We start from the raw sequence: 19496 nt of genomic DNA, 5'->3' as shown, positions 1-19496 counted from the left end.
TAGGTTTTGGTTATAGAATATGAGATTTCACGACGAGTTGAATGTAGAAAATGTGGGGAAATTGTGGATGTTGAGTGAAGGTGGGTGATGTGTTGGCGGGTGATGTGTTGGTGGGACAAGACTGATAGCTTGATCAGAGAGAACATTAGGGAAAAGCCTGAGAAAGGTGAGGTGAAGAATCAAAGACAAGTATCAGCCTCAGAAAAACTCATCGGATCGCTGATAAGAACACAATGAGATCCCGATTTAGTGCAACTATCTCTGACAGATAGCGTCAGATGCCTAAATGGGTTTGTACTTCGGCAGAGGTAGTCTAGAAGGGTTGACAGGTCCATTGTGAAGAAGCTGCTTCTAGAAAGAGCACACAATTTGAACAATACTTCCACGATAATCTTTAACTTTATAGACCTCTTAGTGAACTGTAGCACTTTGCAACAAGGTAGGGCCAGCGTACAACCAGTCTATAATTGGAAATTTGCAGCCACCAATTCAATACAGAGAACGAAACGCTGAATAAATCACAAAACCAGCGGTACTAGTCCCCGGAAAAATAAACGGTCTTTCGAGCCAATTAAACATATGCTTGGGTCTCTGGCATATGTTCAAAAAACAGCCAATCCACGGTGATTCTCGTTCCTCGGTTAATTGTCGAGCAACGAGTTACCTCCAAACGAACCGCCACGGGAAAGCTAATTTACGAGTACAAAATTGTCGTTGATAGATAAAGGGTTTTCCTTATTTCCAATTCCAACCCGAAATTCCATAAATTTTCCAAGACCATTCACCGTAGTGGATGCCTTCTCTCTTGACTGTGGCTGTATTTCCCCGTTGGGTGCCCAGGATCGCGAGGAGGACTATGAGCCGCACACGACCACAGCATGTTAGTACAACCAATGAGGATTTGTAGTTCGGTTTTGAGTAAGCGTGGGGTGAGGCTCCATTAAATGCAGTGTTATCTTCATGTGAGTGAAGTCTATCTTCCCCGCACTGACAAAATAATTACCGGTGATCCGATAATACTAGTAAAAGCTACCGAGTAATGAGATACTGAATTTCATGCATTATTCACGTCGACATACAAACTTTCTTACTTACGTGGAGCGAGTTCCAAGGTCTCCTTCTTGATGGCAGCACCAAGGTCTGGGTGGACCTTAGAGAACATCTCGAAGACACGGTCCTGGATTGGTGGGTCAGCAGCAGAGACGTGCACGGAGACGTTGTGGGCCAAGTTCTTTTGCTGGTTAGGGTATCTAGCCAAGACATTGTACAAAGCGCTGGCCTGAGCGTACTCACCGTCAGTAGCCTTCCAGTGGAATGGGCATGCGGCACCGGTCCACACCTCCTGGTCCTGCTGTTGGCTGAATTCACGGAACTGAAGTGGCTCAGAAGTAGCAAGGTAGTTTGGCTTGGAGCCCAAGTTACCGTTGACATTCATAGAACCATCTCTCATGTGTGGGTTGTAGACAGCGCCAGTGACAGGACAGTTGACTGGGATCTGAGTGTAGTTAACACCCAATCTGTGTCTGTGGGTGTCTGGGTAAGAGAACAATCTCGACTGCAAGACTGGGTCAGCAGATGGCTCCTGGTATGGAACAGAGTGGGAAGGAGAGAAAGCAGCCTGCTCAACCTCAGCGAAGTAGTTCTTTGGGTTCTCGTTCAAGGTCAACTTACCGAATCTTCTCATTGGGTAGTCCTTGTGTGGCCAGACCTTGGTCAAGTCAAAGACAGAGAATGGAGCCTTCTTGGCCTGCTCAGCGGTCATGGTCTGGATGTAACAAGTCCAAGATGGGAAGTTACCCTTGGCAATGTTCTTGAACAAGTCCTCCTGGGCGTGGTCTGGGTTGGAACCAGACATGGCACCAGCCTCCTCGTTAGTCAAACCCTTGTTACCTTGGTCAGAGATCAAGTGGACCTGGACGTATTTCCAGTCACCGTTCTTGGTAGACCACTTGTAGGTGTGACCAGAGTAACCGTTCATCTCTCTGTAAGAGGCTGGGGTACCACGGTCAGAGAACAAAATGACAACCTGGTGGATAGACTCAGGGTTGCTGCACAAGTAGTCCCAGAACATGTTGGCATCCTTCAAGTGAGTCTCTGGGTTTCTCTTCTGGGTGTGGATAAAGTGAGGGAACTTAGATGGGTCTCTGATGAAGAAAACTGGGGTGTTGTTGTAAACCCAGTCCAAGTTACCCTCCTCAGTGTAGAACTTGGTGGAGAAACCTCTTGGGTCTCTGGCAGCATCAGGAGAACCGGACTCACCACCGACGGTGGAGAATCTGGTGAAAGTTCTGGTCTTCTTACCAATAGTGTCAAACAACTTGGAAGAACAGATGTCGGTGATGTCATCGGTCACCTCAAAGGTACCGTAAGCACCGGAACCCTTGGCGTGGACAACTCTCTCAGGAATTCTCTCTCTGTCGAAGTGGGCAAGAGAATCGATAAGGTTAAAGTCTTGCAAAAGCAAAGGACCGTGCTGACCGACCCTTTGGGTGGCGAAAGGCTCAGGGATTGGACAACCGTTGGAGTTGGTGAAGGTAGGGGCCATTTTTATTAGTACTTGCAAAAAAGATGGTTAGCAATATGAAAACCGCAATTGGGGGGAATCCCTTGTCTTATATACCATGGACCCTAAGACATGGGGGGGAAAGGGAAATATTGCGGGAGCAGCCGTGGGATATGTGCGTCCTGCAGGGGCCCGCCACCAGCTCCTCGTCAGCAATGGACCACGGCCCAAGCCAGACTGGGGTAGGTTAGTAAGCGCGCACCAGCCAATGGGGGCGTTTATTTTGGTAAGACATGTGGTTGCCAAAAGAAGTGTGAGGGCCAGAAGTGGATTGGTAGACAAAAGTAATAAAGTTATGGGAAAGTCATGCCGAAACCGATGCCGCTGATTCGAACGGTTTTATCAGAATTTCCACAGCACCTCTAATTGTGGACTTAACCCTGGACTTTGCTGTCTCGGTAGAAGCCGCGGCACGTCAACCTAGGCTTGATTTGGCTTTGCCCCTGTGGTTGCGATATGTCCGCTCCCCTCAAGGACGGGGAGTGAAAAATACAATTGAAGATAGGCTCGGGGTCGTCTTATTGGGAAGGTTGTTCAAGGAAGCTTTCGATTGTCCAATGGGGCTGTAGCTGATTGTGCAAGGGACAGGAGAAGAAGGAACGGAACCACGATAGGGAATTTGTGGGTTTGGTGGTGAATTGTTGGATATGTTGGTACATTGCTGGAATGTGGGAGAGGGTTTGCAGTAGGTTGAAAAATTGGCTGTGCCATTGCAAAAGTGTAAATGTTATTGGTAGATTGATAAGGTTACATGGATAAGGTGGGTTGGTCGATTGGCGTTTGAGCAAGGTATTGGAACACTGTCAATTAACCTTTCTACTATGTTTTAGAGCATTTCTACTGAGCCTTGATTCCATCAAATAGGCTGTATATCATTGGTTGTTGCAAAGTACTGGGACGATAAGGAGCTGGAACCTTGGCGAAACCACCAACATTCACGGTTTCAATTCCAGAGATTCTCTTCATAAAGGCCTCTTGCAACGGAAATCAGCCAACATTCACGCAAAACAGTAACTTTAGTCGGCTGCTGTTTCTTGCAAGTGTGGTTGCGAAAACAATATGTCTGGATGCGCCTTTTTCTTGCTTCCCAGCAAACGTTTAGTAACAGGAAAAAGCACATTGGGAAATCAGTGGATCGCCTTTCTGCATTGCCACGTCTCCACACGAAAAAAAGTCATGCTTTGGGTTTGGAAGGCTTTAGATGGTTTGAGTGAGTGGCTTACGCTTTGACTCGCTTTTCTTCTTTGTGGGCTTTCCAGACTTCCATGTCTCACTAATGTATATGGCTGCGAAAAATGTACTATGCCTGATGACGATGGTTTGGAGCAACCCATGGATTGCTGAGTTGAACGCATCACGTCTAGAATTTTTATGGCAACGGCGTTCGTCACGTCATCTTCGGAGTTGGCTTTTGACAGCTCCCAAAAGCTCGTTTGACGTAATCGGGTATATGTGGGAGCCCGAAGTAGTCATGCGGTTATGCAACTACTGAAACATTGGTGAGCGGACTCCGTCCAGACAGCTGCTGGGTTGTCTGAGTTGAGGCCTCGGCCTTGCTGGCAAATATTGGTGTAATTTGTAAGTCTGTGCTTGTTTTTCGAGGCGCCTCCAGTTTAAGGTTTGCTCATCTGCGTTAGTGATGAAATCGGCAACACAGAACCGAATAAGCGTCAAATAGGCGTCTGGCTAATTTAACCGTTATGGACCCTTGATGCAGAAGAGCAAGTCATCTAGCAACACAAGTGCCAAGATTCAGCTTTTGAAGTGGAGTGGATGGCTCTTTGTGCTTTCTCAGTAACGGTTTCTCCAATTGTATACAACCAGGTGCAGTTATGTCCCTCTACGCTGTCGATCATTTCTCTATCTAGGCGAAGAGTCGTTTGTCTCTCCTTCGCCTTCATTAATTTTGCATTTCATAACCTTCAGGTTGTTGCAACCTTAGGCCTTCTATATCCTCATAAACATATCATCTAGCCTTGTTTACCTCAACAGCTCTCTCCATGCTTTGAAATCATCTGTCAAGATCTCGCCGTTTCTCAATCTCTTGTTTTCATCTCCCATACATTCATTCAATGAGAATGTCCTCGACCCAGAATCGTAAATAATCTTGTATGCCTTCAGCTCATCATTAGCATCGATGCTTTGGGTAAGCCATTCTAAGACGGCACCGTACCACTTGAGTGCGTCGACACAGTGGAACCTCTGGACGGTGCCACGAGGGTATTCACTATTCTTGATCAATAATGGGATCTCCTCAGTACTGTAAACCTCGACATTTTTCAAGATATGTTTCTGATCACGGAATCCATAAATAATCTTTGGAATTCCAAGCAAGAAGCATTGTGCCCAAGTCTTGAAGAGTTTCCGTTCAAAATTAACTGCTTTATGCGGCAGGTCCACTAAAGCAGATGTCTTTAACTCCACATAATGCTTGACGGTTTCATTCTTGGAGCCCTCTTCTTCGTTCGGGAGATAGTCCCACACGCAATCGACTTCACCAGCCAATAACGTCTTGACCTTGCCGATACCTGATCTAACGACACTGATATACTGCTCATAGTTGTTGACAGCCTTCTTACCGCGTTTCTCGATAGTTCCACGAGTACATTGAGCCCATGGCTTAGGTAAGGTAGTGAGAGCCTCGAACTTGTAGCCGCTGTATTCACAAGTCTCGTTATATTTCAACTTTTCAGGGTCAGACTGTCTCAATCTTTCAGTTTCTTCTTCCCTCTGTTTTATCTCAAGATCCGTATCCGACTTGATAAAAAGTTGTCCATCATAGCCAATCACGTACAATTGCATGGGCGATTTAGTATCGTACGGAAGCGTCAAAAGCTTCGTCATGATGCCTCTATACGTGATGATATCGACCTTCGTCTTCTTCCCCGTCTGCTGTTCGTGCTGTTTGATTGCCTGAAGCAAAGGTGGGAATGCAGCAACGTTCTCAGCCTCTGGAATCTTCTTAAACTTGTTGATTCCATCGCCAAGGTTAAAGTTTCTGTCGACATATGAGTCTGGGAAATAGTAGTATGGAAGAGCCTCCTCCTTGGCCTTGGCGTCATCGGTCTGCCATTCGCCATCAATATCTCTTGAATAAGAAAAGAGCTCTTTGGGAAGCTTTAGAGACGAGGTCTCTGCACGTGAGTCCAACTTAAACGTTTTAATCATGGTGTTGTAGTATTGATGGATTCTGCGATGATATTTCGCACCCACTAAGTAAACTACTACTTCTACATCCATACTAAGAAAGTGCAAGCATTCCGTGGCCTGACTGCATATCTGTCAGTTTTATAGACTCTTTTGGCTCCTCAACTAATAAACATTAGAACCAAGTCATTTTTATCAGTTTAGTGGGATGTACTGGGTGTGGCTACTATGGGCTCTGGCAGCCTGTGCTGTGGAGAAGAAGCCTGAATCAGTGCAAACTTCAACTTCACTTTCTCAAACCCCCTCAATCGCGTCATCTATTGCATCTTCTTCGATACTGCTTAACCAGACGAACAATGCAGAGGCAAGCATAGAGATTCCTGGCATTGATATAGAGGATCAAGTGAATGGGAACTACTCAGATGATTGCCATTTCCTTTCTTTCGAGGAATGGAAGAAGCAGAAGGAACAGGAAGCCAAGGAACGTGGCTCAGAATCCTCACAAGTGCAATCGTCATCTACAACGCTGAGCGTGGGAAACGCGTTAGAGACACTTAAAGACGGTATTGCGTCTCTGGAACTCCTCGATGTTGATGTAATGGAAGACCCAGGAAAAACTTATAAAGATAAGTTTAACTATGCATCAGGAGATTGTGCTGCTACGGTAGTCAAGACTAATAGTGATGCCAAGGGAGCTTCTGCTATATTAAGTGAAGTGAAAGACTCTTACCTCCTCAACAAATGTGCAACTCCAAACAAGTTTGTGGTGATTGAACTATGTCAGGACATTCTCGTTAGTTCAATTGTCATGGCAAATTTTGAGCTCTTCAGTTCCATGTTCCGGAGGGTTCGTTTCTCGGTGTCCGACCAGTTTCCTTCTACTAGTTGGCAGACATTAGGTGAGATCGAAGCACACAATATCCGAGACATTCAGGTTTTTGACATCGAAAACCCTCTCATATGGGCTCGTTACTTGAAGATTGATATATTGAGCCATTATGGTGACGAGTTTTATTGTCCAATCTCCGTGGTCAGAGTGCATGGCACCACAATGATGGAAGAAGTCAAGAAGGATAACCCCAAGGCGCTGGAGCCGGTCTCTCAGCCTGAGGTAACTCCTGTGAATGTACTCTTTGAGTACACTGACGATGATGAAGGATGCAAAGCGCTTTCACCGTACCTTGCACTTAATGAATTCTTGAAAGACATAAATAACGGCACCGGAGAGTTCTGTGATGTGCCCGTCAACACATCATCTACGGTGATGGAATCTACATCAACAGCAAAAACGACTCAGGAGTCGATTTTCAAGAACATTGTCAAGAGGCTTTCACTTCTTGAGTCCAACGCTACGCTCTCTCTTCTCTACATTGAAGAACAAAGCAAGCTACTTTCTGATGCATTTGCAAATCTTGAAAAGAGACACGCTCTCAAGCTAAACAATTTGCTTCTGAAATTCAATCATACGGTCAACGCACAAGTGCATCATCTCCAGAGTTCGTTCGAGCTCACTCATCAACAATCAAACACCCTCTTGGAGAGACAAGAGCAGGCGCTTCGAAACGTTCTTGGTGACTTATCACGCCGAAACTCGGCCTTAGCATCGGATCTAAGCTTTCAAAGAAAAATTATCATAGTTGACACTTTGCTAATATTAGTTCTTCTCGTCTATGTCATAATCATCAGAGAGTTTGAACTAGGGGAAGAACAATCCAGGCCCAGGTATACCAAGCGAAAGCTGTGGCCTCGGAAGAAAAGAGCGTTTAAGGTTCCATCTAAGAAAGCGTTCAGTCATCCGCAAATGTCCTAATTAACCTATGTACATGATAAAGGCATATGCCCAGTCTAATATCTTGAGTCGAAGGTTCTCTTCGAGTTTCTGTCGTTACGACGACTGTCGAAACGGTCGCTGTATCTATCAGATTTGTAACCACCATATTTCTGACCGCCTGATCTGTACCCGTCAGATCCATGTCTGTCAGATCTATGTCTGTCGGTTCTTTGGTTTCTGCCATAACCACCACGGAAGCCGCCCTTGCTACCTCTAGAGTCACTTCTTTGGTTAGGAATACCACCTGGAATGTCAAAGAATTCGCCTCTAGGATCCCTGAGACCCATTTGCAAGAAGGTCTTTGAGGACATATGGATCTTAGCAGCGGGATCCTGCAAGAATGATCTGTACAAGTTAGCCACATTGGAGACCATTGCTTGCTTGTTCAAGTTGTATGGAGCACAGGCACCACGGGCGAAACCGAGGTAACTCTTAACATAATCCTCAATGTCTGCCTCATAAAGGTTGATCTTTTCGAATAAAGCAACGTCCTCAGTCATATTTTCGTAGTCCACCTCAGTGGAGAAATTAATACCTCTTGAGTGGCGCAAAGCTTGAGCGTATGGAAGTTCATACTCGGATAAGTAAAGCGTAGCGTTACCGGATGTACCAGCTCTGGCTGTTCTACCAACCTTGTGGACGTAGTCAGCAATCTCAGAACTTGGGCAAATCTGGATAACATCAGTAACATTCTTGAAGTCCATTCCTCTGGCAGCAACATCTGTACAAATCAAAATACCGCTCTTGCAGTTTCTGAACTCCTCAGTTGACTTGTTTCTTCTACCTTGAGAAAGCTTACCGTGGAGTTTCAACAAGCTCAGGTTTCTGAGAGTACGTCTGTCAACAAATCCAGCGCTAGCACCGCCACGCAAGATGTTGTACAAGAAGTCAGTTCCACTGACGGTGGGAACGAACATGATAGCCTTGTAGCCTGGCTTCTCCTTCAAGTTACGGAACATATCAGCAAAAGCAGCAACGTGGGACTCGTAGTTGTTCTTGGTTTTGATCAAAGTCTGGTTGATGTTCTCGTGAGCCTCTTGCTCATCCTTAGACACACAGTTGATGTAACGGTAGTCCTCACCCATGGTAGCTTTGGCGAACAGGTCGACTCTCTCATCAACAGTTGCAGAGAAAAGAACGGATCTCATCTTGGTGGCTTTATGGAGACCACCTTCTCTGGCGTCTCTAAGCATATCGTCAATGTTCATCAAACTCTCTTCGAAACCTTGATCCAACAAACGGTCAGCCTCATCGTAGACTCTGTACTTCAAGTCAGAGAAAAGGGAAGCAAACGATGGGTTTCTCAAGTTGGCCTCCAAACGACCAGGAGTTGCAATAACAATACCTGGAGCGCTGATGATTCTATCACTAGTACCACCAATACAAAGCTGCACTCTGGTCCTCAAGCCTCTTTCATTATCCAAGAGCTTATGGTACTCTGCCTTAATCTGCATAGCCAAATCTCTGGTTGGAGCAATAACCAAGGTGTGGACCTTTCCACGGCCACCCTTGTTTTCAAAAGAGTAGTCCAAAGTAGTCTGAAGCGTAGGAATCACAAATGCCATGGTCTTACCAGTACCTGTCTTGGCTCTGCAGACCACACCGTTCTCTTCGGTCATCATAGGCACGATCGAACGAGCCTGAACGGGCGTGAACAGCTCATAGCCAAGCTTCTTGAAAGCCTTGACAATCTTGGGCTCGAAAGCTTTCACTTGGCTGAGAGTATCGATGGTGATGTCCTCCTTATTAAGGGCCAAAAGCTCTGGAGATCTATGAGCACTCTCGATTTGCTTATAACGGTTGAAAGCTTTTGTGGAAACCGAAAATGCCCTTGCCGTAGGCAAAGAGACACTGCCCTGAGGGAGGCTCCAATACTTCGTTGAATAAGGAGCATGCTTGGGTTTGCCTTCTATTATTCCTAGGGTTGAGTTTTTCACAGCATCAAGATGAGCTTCTCGATGTACGCACTCCCAGGAAACCGTTACGACAGTGGAACACCGAAACGGTGAAAAAGCAATAAAAAAAGTAAAGGGATATGAAGAAGTATTCTTCATGTGTTAAGGAAATATTCCTGTTCTTTGTTGTTTTGCTTTTTGGCGTTCTTCTTCTGGAGAAGTGACATACTATGGCGCATCGAGGTACCTCGCTTATGCATGTTAGGATACCGTCAAGATGAATAGCTTTAAGGGAAAAGACTATCTTTCTAATCCTTCTTTTCTTTTCTTTTCTTTTACCTAGAAAATAAGTTGAAGATCTGTCTGTTTTTGTTAGCTATAATATTCTATAGTTAGCCTTACTGGCATCGTTGGCTATGTCACGGCGATGAGACATGTCTCACAACGAAGAAGCAGAAGCAAAGGTGAACTTGTTGTTTGGTCGAGGTATTCTCAATTTACTTAAGTGTCTTGAAATAATAAAGCTTAGAAACCGCTTTTTGAACTCCTGTTTCAATTCAAAGGGCGATGGCAGATGGCTGCAAAATGACCCCTCTAGTGTACTGCTGTGGTCATTTGCAGTAAAGCTTCATGAATTTAAACCAAATGCAATAAACTCTGAGTTATTATGACCTCCTTTGAAGCTTCTCCCATGAATGTAATATGTAAGTATTCAGAGTACGTCCTAATTACGATCTTGTCTTGACGAGGAATTTAGCTCGATAATACTGCTACCTCACGAAGACAAAACAGGCAGCCAAGGTAAGAATGATTTAATGATGACATCAACCATAACTAAAAAATCATCCGGTTTTACCTTAAATCTCTATAATGCCATTTCTATTGCCCCTTGTTGGTCCCTGGTCTACCTTACTATCTGGGGCCTGGGATCCAAACCCGGACACCACACTGCCTCAGGCCCTGGCATTAGGAAACTCCAAGTAAACCAACTCTACCCCAAAACATACGTCCTGCCGCCATGAGCCAGTACCAGCCCAATGCCGCTCCCGGCAAGTCATTCATTTCGAAGATCAACTCGAAGTTCTCAAACATGTCCATTTCGCTGCATCTGGAAAAGGACGGTTCTACTGAGGATGATACACTTATCCATAATGCTTTCGTCAAGTTCTTTGACTCCCAGGGCCAAGGCTATCCAGAATGGCTAGGTGTGAAAAGCTCAAATTCCTCAGCATCTCCTTACGGCCAACAACGTTACGGCCAGCCAGATTACCTGCAACTGAAGTACCAGCCAGTTAGAGCTAGTTACAACTCACAAAGCTATAGTCCTCAAGAACAAGCTTCCAGCCGTCCAAGCCTGGGAGGCCAATGGCTGCAGCAGTCACAGTCACCGCCTGCTGAAGATAGACCGGCATACACTAGAAGATCTAGCTCCAAGTTGCAAGATATGTACCAGAGGCTGAGAGCTTCTGCTGGAAGTCAGGGCAGTCCAGGTGCTCCAGCAAGAAGCACATCAGCAGGAGCCTCAACTGCAAGAAGCACCGCTGCGGGTCAACGGTTGCGTGAAAAGATGATGAACGGGCCAACCACAAACACTAGGCCTACATGGGGAAGAAAGGATTAGGTATTAATGATTAGCTTCTGATGTTGGCTATTGCGTCAACTGGACTATAAAGAAGACGAACAGTTGCTGAATTATTTACCACTTGTCTTTGTATAATACAGCGAAATCAAAAGACCAGTTACTGGAGAAAACAAGCATCGTAGAGTTGTTTACTTACTTATCCACAAGGTTTTCTACCTTTCGTGTATTAGTTCACTTCATGTCTATACAGCACGGGTTGGAATACCGTCGTACTCACCGTAACCCATGGTTAAGTTAATGTTCTGCAAGCACTGGGTGGCTGCACCCTTGAGCAAGTTGTCGATAGTGGCAACAATAACAACTCTGTTCTCGGCAGAGTTGACAGCGAAACCACCGACAACAACGCCATGTTGACCACTAATATCCTTCACAACTGGAGCCTCGCCAGTGACGTCAATAAGTTGTTCACCTTCGAAACGCTCCTGGTAGATCTGTCTGATGTCTCTAGCAGTCAAAGACTTAGGTTCAATTGGAATGGAAACAGTGGCAGAGATACCCTGGAACCATTGAGCCACATGTGGAATGAAAGCAATATCAAGACCAAGCTGCTTGCTGACCTCCTTCTCGTGGATGTGGTCAGTCAATGAGTAAGGCACCAAGTTGTCGGCGAGGTAGTTGACATCGTTCTTCTTGGATGGCTTGGTACCAGCACCAGAGTAACCAGAAACACCAAAAACGGTTGGGGTTCCTGCGGTATACTTCACCAACGGGCTAATGGCAACTTGTGCAGCGGTAGCGTAACAGCCTGGGTTGGAGATCTTTCTGGCATTGGCAATCAAGCTTCTGTCGATCAATTCAGGCAAACCGTAAACCCATTCGCCAGTAGTGTCGAAACGGTAGTCAGCAGACAAGTCAATGATTTTGGAAGTAGAGCCCTCAACAGACTCCAATGCTTCAACGAATGGTTTACAAACACCATTAGGAAGAGCCATGACCCAAACGTCAATTTCCTTGTTCTTCTCCAATTCCAAAATGTCTTCGGTTTGTAAGTTGGAGTAAACGATGTTGGCTTTGTTATAACCGGCGAGTTTCTGGCCGTTCAATTCTCTGGACGAGACGAGGGCCAAGTCCAAGTGTGGGTGCTTGTCAATGAGGGAAATCAAGTTCTGGCCAACGTAACCTCTGGCACCAATAAGGGCGACCTTGCCTCTCTTTGTGTTGGTTGGTTCAGTTCTTGGTGGGTTAGGGTTGCTAGTAGAGTTAGGGCTTCTTCTTCTTGTGCTTGTGTGGAGAGATCTCTTTTGAGTCTTGACGGATGTGGAGAAAACAGAGTCGGTTTCGGTAGAGATGGCAGCACCAACTCTGTGGGCATCAAATTGTCTGATGAGCTCACCGGCTTGGTCAGTGTCGAGACCGTACCAGAACAAGAGTTCACCGTTCTTAGCAAAGGAACCGTCAGACTTGGAGAAGTACCAAGACAAGTTTGGATCGTTCTCGTTGACGACCCAGTACAAAGACTTGTAGTCCTTTCTCATGGCGTTGAAGATGTTGTCGGTGACATTGTTGAGCCAGCCAGTTCTAGAAGACAAGAACTTATCCAACTTAGGAATCACATTACCATCAGCAGAAGGTTGTTCAGTGACAATAGCCAAAACCTCCAAAGGTCCATCGCCATAAGATCTGAAAGGAACGTTCTCCAAGTGCTTCAAGTAGGAGGCAACGGAAATCTTACCAGACTTCACCAGTGGGTCTCTCAAAAGGGCTTGACGCAACAAGTCTGGGTTGGAGAACTCGCTCAACGAGTTTCTGTTGATCAACTTGTAACCTCTTCTAATCAAAGTACCAGCACCAGAGTCAGTGAACAACTCCTTTTGCAAGTCGTGAACGTCAATAATAGCAACAGAGGAAGATCTAGGCAAGTGCTCCAACAAGTCATGAATCTCCTTAAGCTTCAACTTGGTACCGTACTTGACCCATGGCTGTTTCATCAAATCGTCGTATTCCTCATCCAAGTTAATGGCACTGATCTTCTCGCCTGTCTGACCGTGGACAAGACCGCCCTTCTCGTTCAAGTAGACAATCTTTAATGGTTCAAACTGTCTAGCCAATTCAGAAGCAGCAACATCAGCGTTAACATTCAACAATTGGCCAGATGGGGTTTCAGCCAAGGAAGTCAAAATAGGCAAGTATCCAGAATCAATGGCAGCTTCAACTGGGGACTTGTTGACCGAGTTGATCTTACCGACCAACTGGTACTTGTCCTTCTCCAAGTAATCAGCACCAAACACACCAGTAGTAATTGGACGAGCATGGACGCCCATCTCCTCTAAAGCAGTAACAAGTCTCAAGTTCTGTTCCAAGAAACACTTTCTAACAATCTCCATAGTCTTTGGGTTGGTAACACGAATACCGTCAATGTACTCAGGCTCAACACCTTCAAACTCCAAAAGCTCGTTAATCTGAGGACCAGTACCGTGCAACACAATCGGAAACAAACCAACATGGTACAAGAATGCCAAACACAGCGCCAATTCAGGAAGCTGCTGGGTGATGATAGCACCTCCAACCTTGATGACAGCGAACTGCTGGGACGAAACCGAAGTGAAATACTTCAAGTACTGCTCGACTTCCCTCTTGGAACCAATATTATTCAACAACTGGATAACCGTGGATCTGGTTGACTCAGACTTGGGCGACTCAGAGAAGTATCTGTACTGAGGAACGCTGGAAAGTGAAGGATAGCTTGACAAGCGGGGCTTGGGGAATCCCAGCGACACTAGCGCTTTGGCCACATGGGCAGACCTTCTAGCCAAAACCGGCTGCCGAAGAAGTAACATTGAATATATATAAATGGAAGGTTGGGAAGAAAAAAAGAGAAAAAGGTAATGGTGAAGAAATGCCTACCTAGCAGCGGTAGGGTGGTGTACGGGTGTTATGCCAGGATTACTAGCATTAGAGATAAATTTTCCATCCTTTGACCAATAAAAGTAACTAGGGCGCTAAGCGCGGTGTGAGATCAGTTCATGGCTACTTTTATGCACGCAAGTGTGGATGAGTCAATGGTTGCAAAACGAAAAAGGAAGAAAAAAAAAAATGAAAAAAATAGAAGAGATTGGTGAGAAGTTCGGAACGCAGCTGCCGATTCATTTTCCAAAGCAGTAGCTGATTACCAGAGAGAATGCCCATAACAGAATATGACAAAATCATGAGAAGATAAGAGGTAAAAATCCCTCAGATCTCTTATCATCGCCTAAAAATTTCTCAATCAAGGGCTAATATTCTACTAATTTGGCCAAACGTATTTCTCGTAGTACAACATAATATTGAAATGAAATTAAGCTAGCAACGTTCCAGACGTTGCTGAGAGTGTTTACTTTGGGAGTCCCAAGTCAACATGAATCCAATTCAAGACTGGATAGTAAAGTTCGTAAAACAAATCAATGAAAGCGTCAATCTGATTCTGGAGATTCAACAAGTCGCTTGTGAAGTGTCTGATGTTCTTGCGAAGGAGGGGCTCTGTGTTCGCTTCGTCAAGCATTGCTGTTCGTATCTTCCCAGCAAAGATTTCTATGATGTTTGTTTCGCCTTCGTCAAGCTTGTGAAGCTGGTTGGAAATGTAGTTAATTTGGAAATCACTCATGGCATGGGGCACCTCAAGTCCTGTCAGTCCATTATAGCCATCGAGGTACCCATGAAGTTCGTTTGCAGCGCCTTGTGAAAGGTTCAATGCTGTGGAAAGGGTCAGCGACAAGATAAGGCTCTTTGAAGCCGTGACGAGTCTTAAGACCTCATCTTCGAAATGAAAGAGAAGCTGGCAGTCTTGAAGAGACGACACTTTCTCGTCGCTGGTGCTTCTCAAGTCAGAAAAGAAGAAGCGAACAAAGGCATCGCGGAAGTATCTCTTCGCAGTGGCATTTCTGGAACTGCCATCGATAACGAGTCCTCTCTCCTTTGCAGCCACAACCAGGAATGGGTCGAAGCAGTGGGATAACTGGCTACCATATTCATACAAGAAATGGTAGAAATCCGTGTAACGAAGATGAGGGAAATCATTGCCCAAGCTTGGTCTGAGGGAATCATTAGAAACTAACTGCATCACATTCTCAAAGACGAAAAACTCTTGTGAAGTTGGGAAAGCACAAAGTGTTGCCCAAGTAGTTTGTGCAGCGATGAACATATCTTCAATCATCATATCTGAGCGGATTAGGAACTCTTCTGAAGGGACATCAACTTCACTTACAAGCTGTGAAGCATCAGGATTACTCATGTTGGCAATCTCCACTAGTTGGAGCACAAGTAGTAAGAGGAGTCTCACATAGTTTTGCGCCAGCCTAATTGACTCGTTCTCGACCTTCAGCTCGTATGATGCACTCAATTCAAGGTAGTTCACCTCAGCATGATGTAACTCACTTCCCTTACCGATATGCTTGCACAACTCGAAATAGAAACAAAACAATCCCTTGAGTCTTGCCACTAGTCCCTCCGCCTTTTGCTTGAGGTTATTACCCGTCTCCTTGATTGTATGTTCTTCAACTTCAGAAAAGAAATTCTTCACATCAAGTGAATCGATTGTCCCAATACAATTATCGCAAGTAACAAATCCAGTCTTGATGCTTACTGGAGTGCTCAAATTCTGCAGAGACGTGAGCTCTTTCTATATTTTGACAACCACTGATTACGCCAGTTGCCAATGGAGGTCATTGGGGCACAGTGAAAGCGTCAGGGCCGAACTGGATAGTCTGTGGCTCGTCGCAAGGCACATGAGGGTCGCTGGCGAATGCATCATCATACAAAAGCTCACTGCCAGAACTCTCTCTGAGAGCTTTACAATAAGCAGCCACACTGCGTAAATCCTCACAAAACTTCTCTGATGATACGCCCATCAGTGCCCACGGGAGTTCATGGTGCGTCTTGAGAGCTTCTAAATTTGCTCTGGAGCGCTTAAACAACCGTATTCTCTCCTCGGAGCCATCTCCAGACTTCAAGAGATCATAAGCCTCCAAAATGCGATGTTGTGTGCTGGCAATGGAGAAAGCCTCATCGGCAATTTCTTTAAGAGCGTATTTGTGGTTCTCACGGTATATCGAGAACAAAAAGTGGTAGAAGCGCCAGTAGCGGGCAAAGTGTAGGCGCCGTATTGACCACGGGTTGATGTCTCTGTCAGAAAACAGTCTGAGCATAAAGAACATACGAACAGACAAATGGTAGAGCAATATCGGTAAATGGACGGATATTGCCAGTGCTTTCTTGAGGTTGACATTGAAGCCTGGGTGCAACTCGAAGCTATTGTTCAATGAGTCATGGAAGTCTCCGATCAAGGCAATGGAGTAAAGGAACCATTTATAGCTATCGTCGCCCAGATCAGGTAAACCCAAGGCGTGGAGGAGATTCTCAATACAGCCAATGGCTGGAGACCTAAGAAGAAGCACAGCTTCGGAAAAGGAGATTTCGTGCCGAAGAATCTTATCAAAGTATAAGCGGCATTGTCTGCTCTTAAAGGCCTTGCGCAACCGGTACCGTCTAACAGCTCTCGCTATAACTCGGAATTCAGGCTCCGAAACAGACGAATCAAGCTCCTCTTCGGCAGCTGGCCACAAGGCCAACGCCTCGGTTTCGGTCGTCTCCAGGTACCGCTTATCAAGGAACAGGCGCAGTATCCTAGCCTTCTCTCTGACCAGCTCCAAGTGTCGCAGGCGGCGTTCGCTGGCCTTGGTCATCAGCAAAAGCATCTGTGCTGATGATATCGCTTCTAGTGCCTGCTGGCGGCGCTTTGTCTCCTGGACCTTGGCCACAACCATCTGGTTACGGCGTCGAAGCTGGGCTGTCCTCTCAGCCAAACTGACCAGCTTACGGGCCAGCCCAATCACTGAGAGCGGTCCATACGACAAGTCGTCAGCAGCAGGCGAGCCTGGGGCGTCTTCGTCATCTGACATGGTAAAAGAAGTTGGAGGTGGATATGTGGAGAAATAGTCTTTTTCCACTGGCTATATAGATAAGATAGCAACTGTGCGCATCTGTATGTCTCATTGCTGGCTGCAAGCGAAGAGAGGGAAAGGGAAGGTATAGGCAAGAGGGGAGAGGTTGAGCGTGGGAAGTGGAAGAGAAAATGTGTGTTTTAGGGAAGTTCGAGGTGGTTTGGGCAGTTTGGGGTTGCCCTGTTTGGACCACTGGCGGTATTGGTCATTTGGAACAATAGAGGTTATGCGAGAAAGTGTGTGAGCGAGCAGTCAAGTAGTGTTAGGGAAAGACGAGGGAAGGAATTGGCTGGGGTAAGTTTAGGTTTGGGAATTTCTATTTTTTGGCTAGAAAGTGTAACGTGTTTGTCGAGTGGACACTTGTTAAATGCTCTTAACCTTTTCGTGTTGCTGGGTTTGCTGGTGGATGGGTTCCATACTCAGCTGTGGCTGTTTTGTGGCTGCAAACCATGGCTGCGTGGGGCATGTAGGAGAGTAGTGGTACCAGAGGAGGTTGGATATACTGGGTGTGTTTTGGAGAGAAAGTTGGGGTGGTTAGTTGGCTCGTTCTGTTGAAGAAGTGGTTTTCGGTGGTTTTTTAAGCTGGCTGGATGGATGACGTTAGGGCTAAGTAGTGCTACCAGGGTTGAACACCTTTGGAGGTATACTCTATATAGTGGCTCCAAAAGGTAAGCTTTTATGAACGTAGATTAACTTAAGCTACAAATCACGAAAGAATACTTCTTATTAGTCTATAAATGGCCATTGCACACGATCTGTGTGAACGAGTAAGTGTAATAAAACATGTAACAAGGTAGGTTTAACTTGTAAAATCAAAAAATTATTATGCTGATGATGCTACCAGTCAGATTGTATAAAACTGGCGGGTCAGACAACCATGGTATGCTTACTTGCGGCGTCTCCAGAGTTTACCCAATCGGTGGGAGTGACTCAGGCTAGGAGCGGCGCCTTCCAGGGTTGACGATGGCCGCAAATGGTCAGACTCACTTAAAACAGGCAGTGTGAGGCCGGAAGAAAGTGCTGACGGTGTTTGCGGATGCGAGGTGGTGATGCTGCGTGAATTTTTAGGAGTACCAGGGTCAGTGGACTTGAAATGCGAGATGATGCTGGAAAGGGAGAAATCCGAGCCACTGGAGTCCGAAGGAGTACTGCTGCCGATGTGTGGGAAGAACTTGGGGGTTTTTCTTTTAACCACGGGGACAGGCGAAACGACTTCGTGATGAAGGTCGGAAACCGAATTCCGTGGTTCCACCAAGGGACTTCCTGGCAGAATTGTCTTCTTCAAAGCCAAAGGATGATGGAGTGGAGATGGAGAGTGGCATTTCAGATTTCCTTTTGGTCCTGGGGTGTTAACTGGGGTATGAGACAACGAAACAGCAGCCAGGGATCCAGCAGAAAATAACCTGGTTCCAGAAAGCTGGCAGCAATTCGATGCGGAACAAACAAAACTAGCATCTTCTGAAGGAGGACTCTGAGGTCTGCTATGAGCACGGGAGACCGAAGCAGAGCCTGCAGCGGAAGTGGTTCTAGAGTCCGACCTGGACTTATGCTGTGAAAGGAAGGAGCCGTAAACATTCTCGCGAAGAAGCTGGATAATCTCCTGCTTGGCGTCAATTAAGACGGCAGGCTTATGAATGGTGTCCTGAGCATCCTTGTCGAGAAGCTCTTTAACTGTAGCGTTGGCCAAATTAAGCTGTTGTGGCGAATCCTCATATACAAAGGTTGCCATGATGTAGGCCCACTGATCTAGTAAAAGAGCATTGTTGTCAACTTCCGAGTCTGAGTCCAGCTCAAGCTCCAGATCGCTGCTATCGACGTGCTGGTCCTTGAGCTTGTCCCAGACGTTTTCGTGAGCAAAGTTCTCTTCAAAGCCGAAGTCAAAGACGTTTGGCTCGGAAGGAGATTCCAGAACCAGCGATGCACGGCTTCGCGAGTCTCCACGAGAGCTTCTTCTGCTTTTCCTACGCATATCTTTCGTGGGAAACGGAAGCAAATCGATAGCAGACGGTAGGCTTGAGTTGAGGACACTGGATGAAGTGGCTGTGGAGTTGAGAGCCAGGCCCAAACGAGTGCGGGCTTGGAGAATGTTTTCTGGGAAGATTTTATCGTAAAAGTACTCGTACTTGAAGATTTCCATCAAAAAAGCCAAGTTTTCATGGCAATGTAGCGAGGTCAAATACTTGTCGAAGCTCGTGGCATACTTCAAGCGAGACTGACAAATCAAATGTTGCTGGCCTATGGAGATCTGGAAACAGTCGTCGAGCAATTCGTCCAAGTTTGTAGGACGGATACTGGGAGAAGGAGTGGCAGTGGGAGACAAAGGAGGCAGTTGTGATGAGGAAGTTGGGGACGGGCTGATGACCCCACAGGCACGAGGCAGGTGTTGGGGCAGGTTGGGAGGCAGTCGTGGTGACGCTTGAGCCTTGTCCATAGTTAACGGTAACTTTCTTTAATCCCTCTATTGGGAGAAATTGGAAGTAGTACGTAAGGGACAAAAGGGTAA

At 46.0% G+C, this 19496-nt stretch overlaps 8 protein-coding genes across 8 annotated transcripts; 2 read left to right on the top strand and 6 right to left on the bottom strand. All coding sequences in view use genetic code 12, as the record gives it.

The window, feature by feature from the left end:
* Window positions 1–1087: 1087 nt before the first annotated feature.
* CAT1 (catalase A) lies at window positions 1088–2545 on the bottom strand (the record flags this gene model as incomplete). Its single annotated transcript, XM_025488807.1, has 1 exon — window positions 1088–2545. The coding sequence occupies one exon, from the start codon at window positions 2543–2545 to the stop codon at window positions 1088–1090; it is 1458 nt and encodes a 485-aa protein (XP_025343574.1).
* A 1998-nt stretch (window positions 2546–4543) lies between these two features.
* CXQ85_005207 (decapping nuclease) lies at window positions 4544–5731 on the bottom strand (the record flags this gene model as incomplete). The annotated part of the gene is made up of 1 exon (XM_025488806.1): window positions 4544–5731. One exon carries the CDS (start codon window positions 5729–5731, stop codon window positions 4544–4546), a length of 1188 nt encoding a protein of 395 aa, XP_025343573.1.
* Window positions 5732–5918: 187 nt separating this feature from the next.
* On the top strand, window positions 5919–7520 carry CXQ85_005206 (uncharacterized protein; the record flags this gene model as incomplete). The annotated part of the gene is made up of 1 exon (XM_025488805.1): window positions 5919–7520. The coding sequence occupies one exon, from the start codon at window positions 5919–5921 to the stop codon at window positions 7518–7520; it is 1602 nt and encodes a 533-aa protein (XP_025343572.1).
* Window positions 7521–7555: 35 nt separating this feature from the next.
* Window positions 7556–9872, bottom strand: MSS116 (ATP-dependent RNA helicase; the record flags this gene model as incomplete). Its single annotated transcript, XM_025488804.1, has 2 exons — window positions 7556–9459; window positions 9839–9872. The coding sequence occupies 2 exons, from the start codon at window positions 9870–9872 to the stop codon at window positions 7556–7558; spliced, it is 1938 nt and encodes a 645-aa protein (XP_025343571.1).
* A 582-nt stretch (window positions 9873–10454) lies between these two features.
* On the top strand, window positions 10455–11057 carry MSO1 (Mso1p; the record flags this gene model as incomplete). Its single annotated transcript, XM_025488803.1, has 1 exon — window positions 10455–11057. The coding sequence occupies one exon, from the start codon at window positions 10455–10457 to the stop codon at window positions 11055–11057; it is 603 nt and encodes a 200-aa protein (XP_025343570.1).
* A 203-nt stretch (window positions 11058–11260) lies between these two features.
* ARG5,6 (bifunctional acetylglutamate kinase/N-acetyl-gamma-glutamyl-phosphate reductase) lies at window positions 11261–13855 on the bottom strand (the record flags this gene model as incomplete). The annotated part of the gene is made up of 1 exon (XM_025488802.1): window positions 11261–13855. One exon carries the CDS (start codon window positions 13853–13855, stop codon window positions 11261–11263), a length of 2595 nt encoding a protein of 864 aa, XP_025343569.1.
* A 533-nt stretch (window positions 13856–14388) lies between these two features.
* Window positions 14389–16951, bottom strand: CXQ85_005202 (uncharacterized protein; the record flags this gene model as incomplete). Its single annotated transcript, XM_025488801.1, has 2 exons — window positions 14389–15672; window positions 15728–16951. The coding sequence occupies 2 exons, from the start codon at window positions 16949–16951 to the stop codon at window positions 14389–14391; spliced, it is 2508 nt and encodes an 835-aa protein (XP_025343568.1).
* A 928-nt stretch (window positions 16952–17879) lies between these two features.
* Window positions 17880–19424, bottom strand: CXQ85_005201 (uncharacterized protein; the record flags this gene model as incomplete). The annotated part of the gene is made up of 1 exon (XM_025488800.1): window positions 17880–19424. The coding sequence occupies one exon, from the start codon at window positions 19422–19424 to the stop codon at window positions 17880–17882; it is 1545 nt and encodes a 514-aa protein (XP_025343567.1).
* Between the last annotated feature and the right edge of the window lie 72 nt (window positions 19425–19496).

This window comes from Candidozyma haemuli (assembly GCF_002926055.2).
Source record: "Candidozyma haemuli strain B11899 chromosome Unknown I_2014730914, whole genome shotgun sequence".
Classification (NCBI taxonomy): Eukaryota; Fungi; Ascomycota; class Pichiomycetes; order Serinales; family Metschnikowiaceae; genus Candidozyma; species Candidozyma haemuli.
This window is presented reverse-complemented; position numbering and strand designations above follow the sequence as displayed.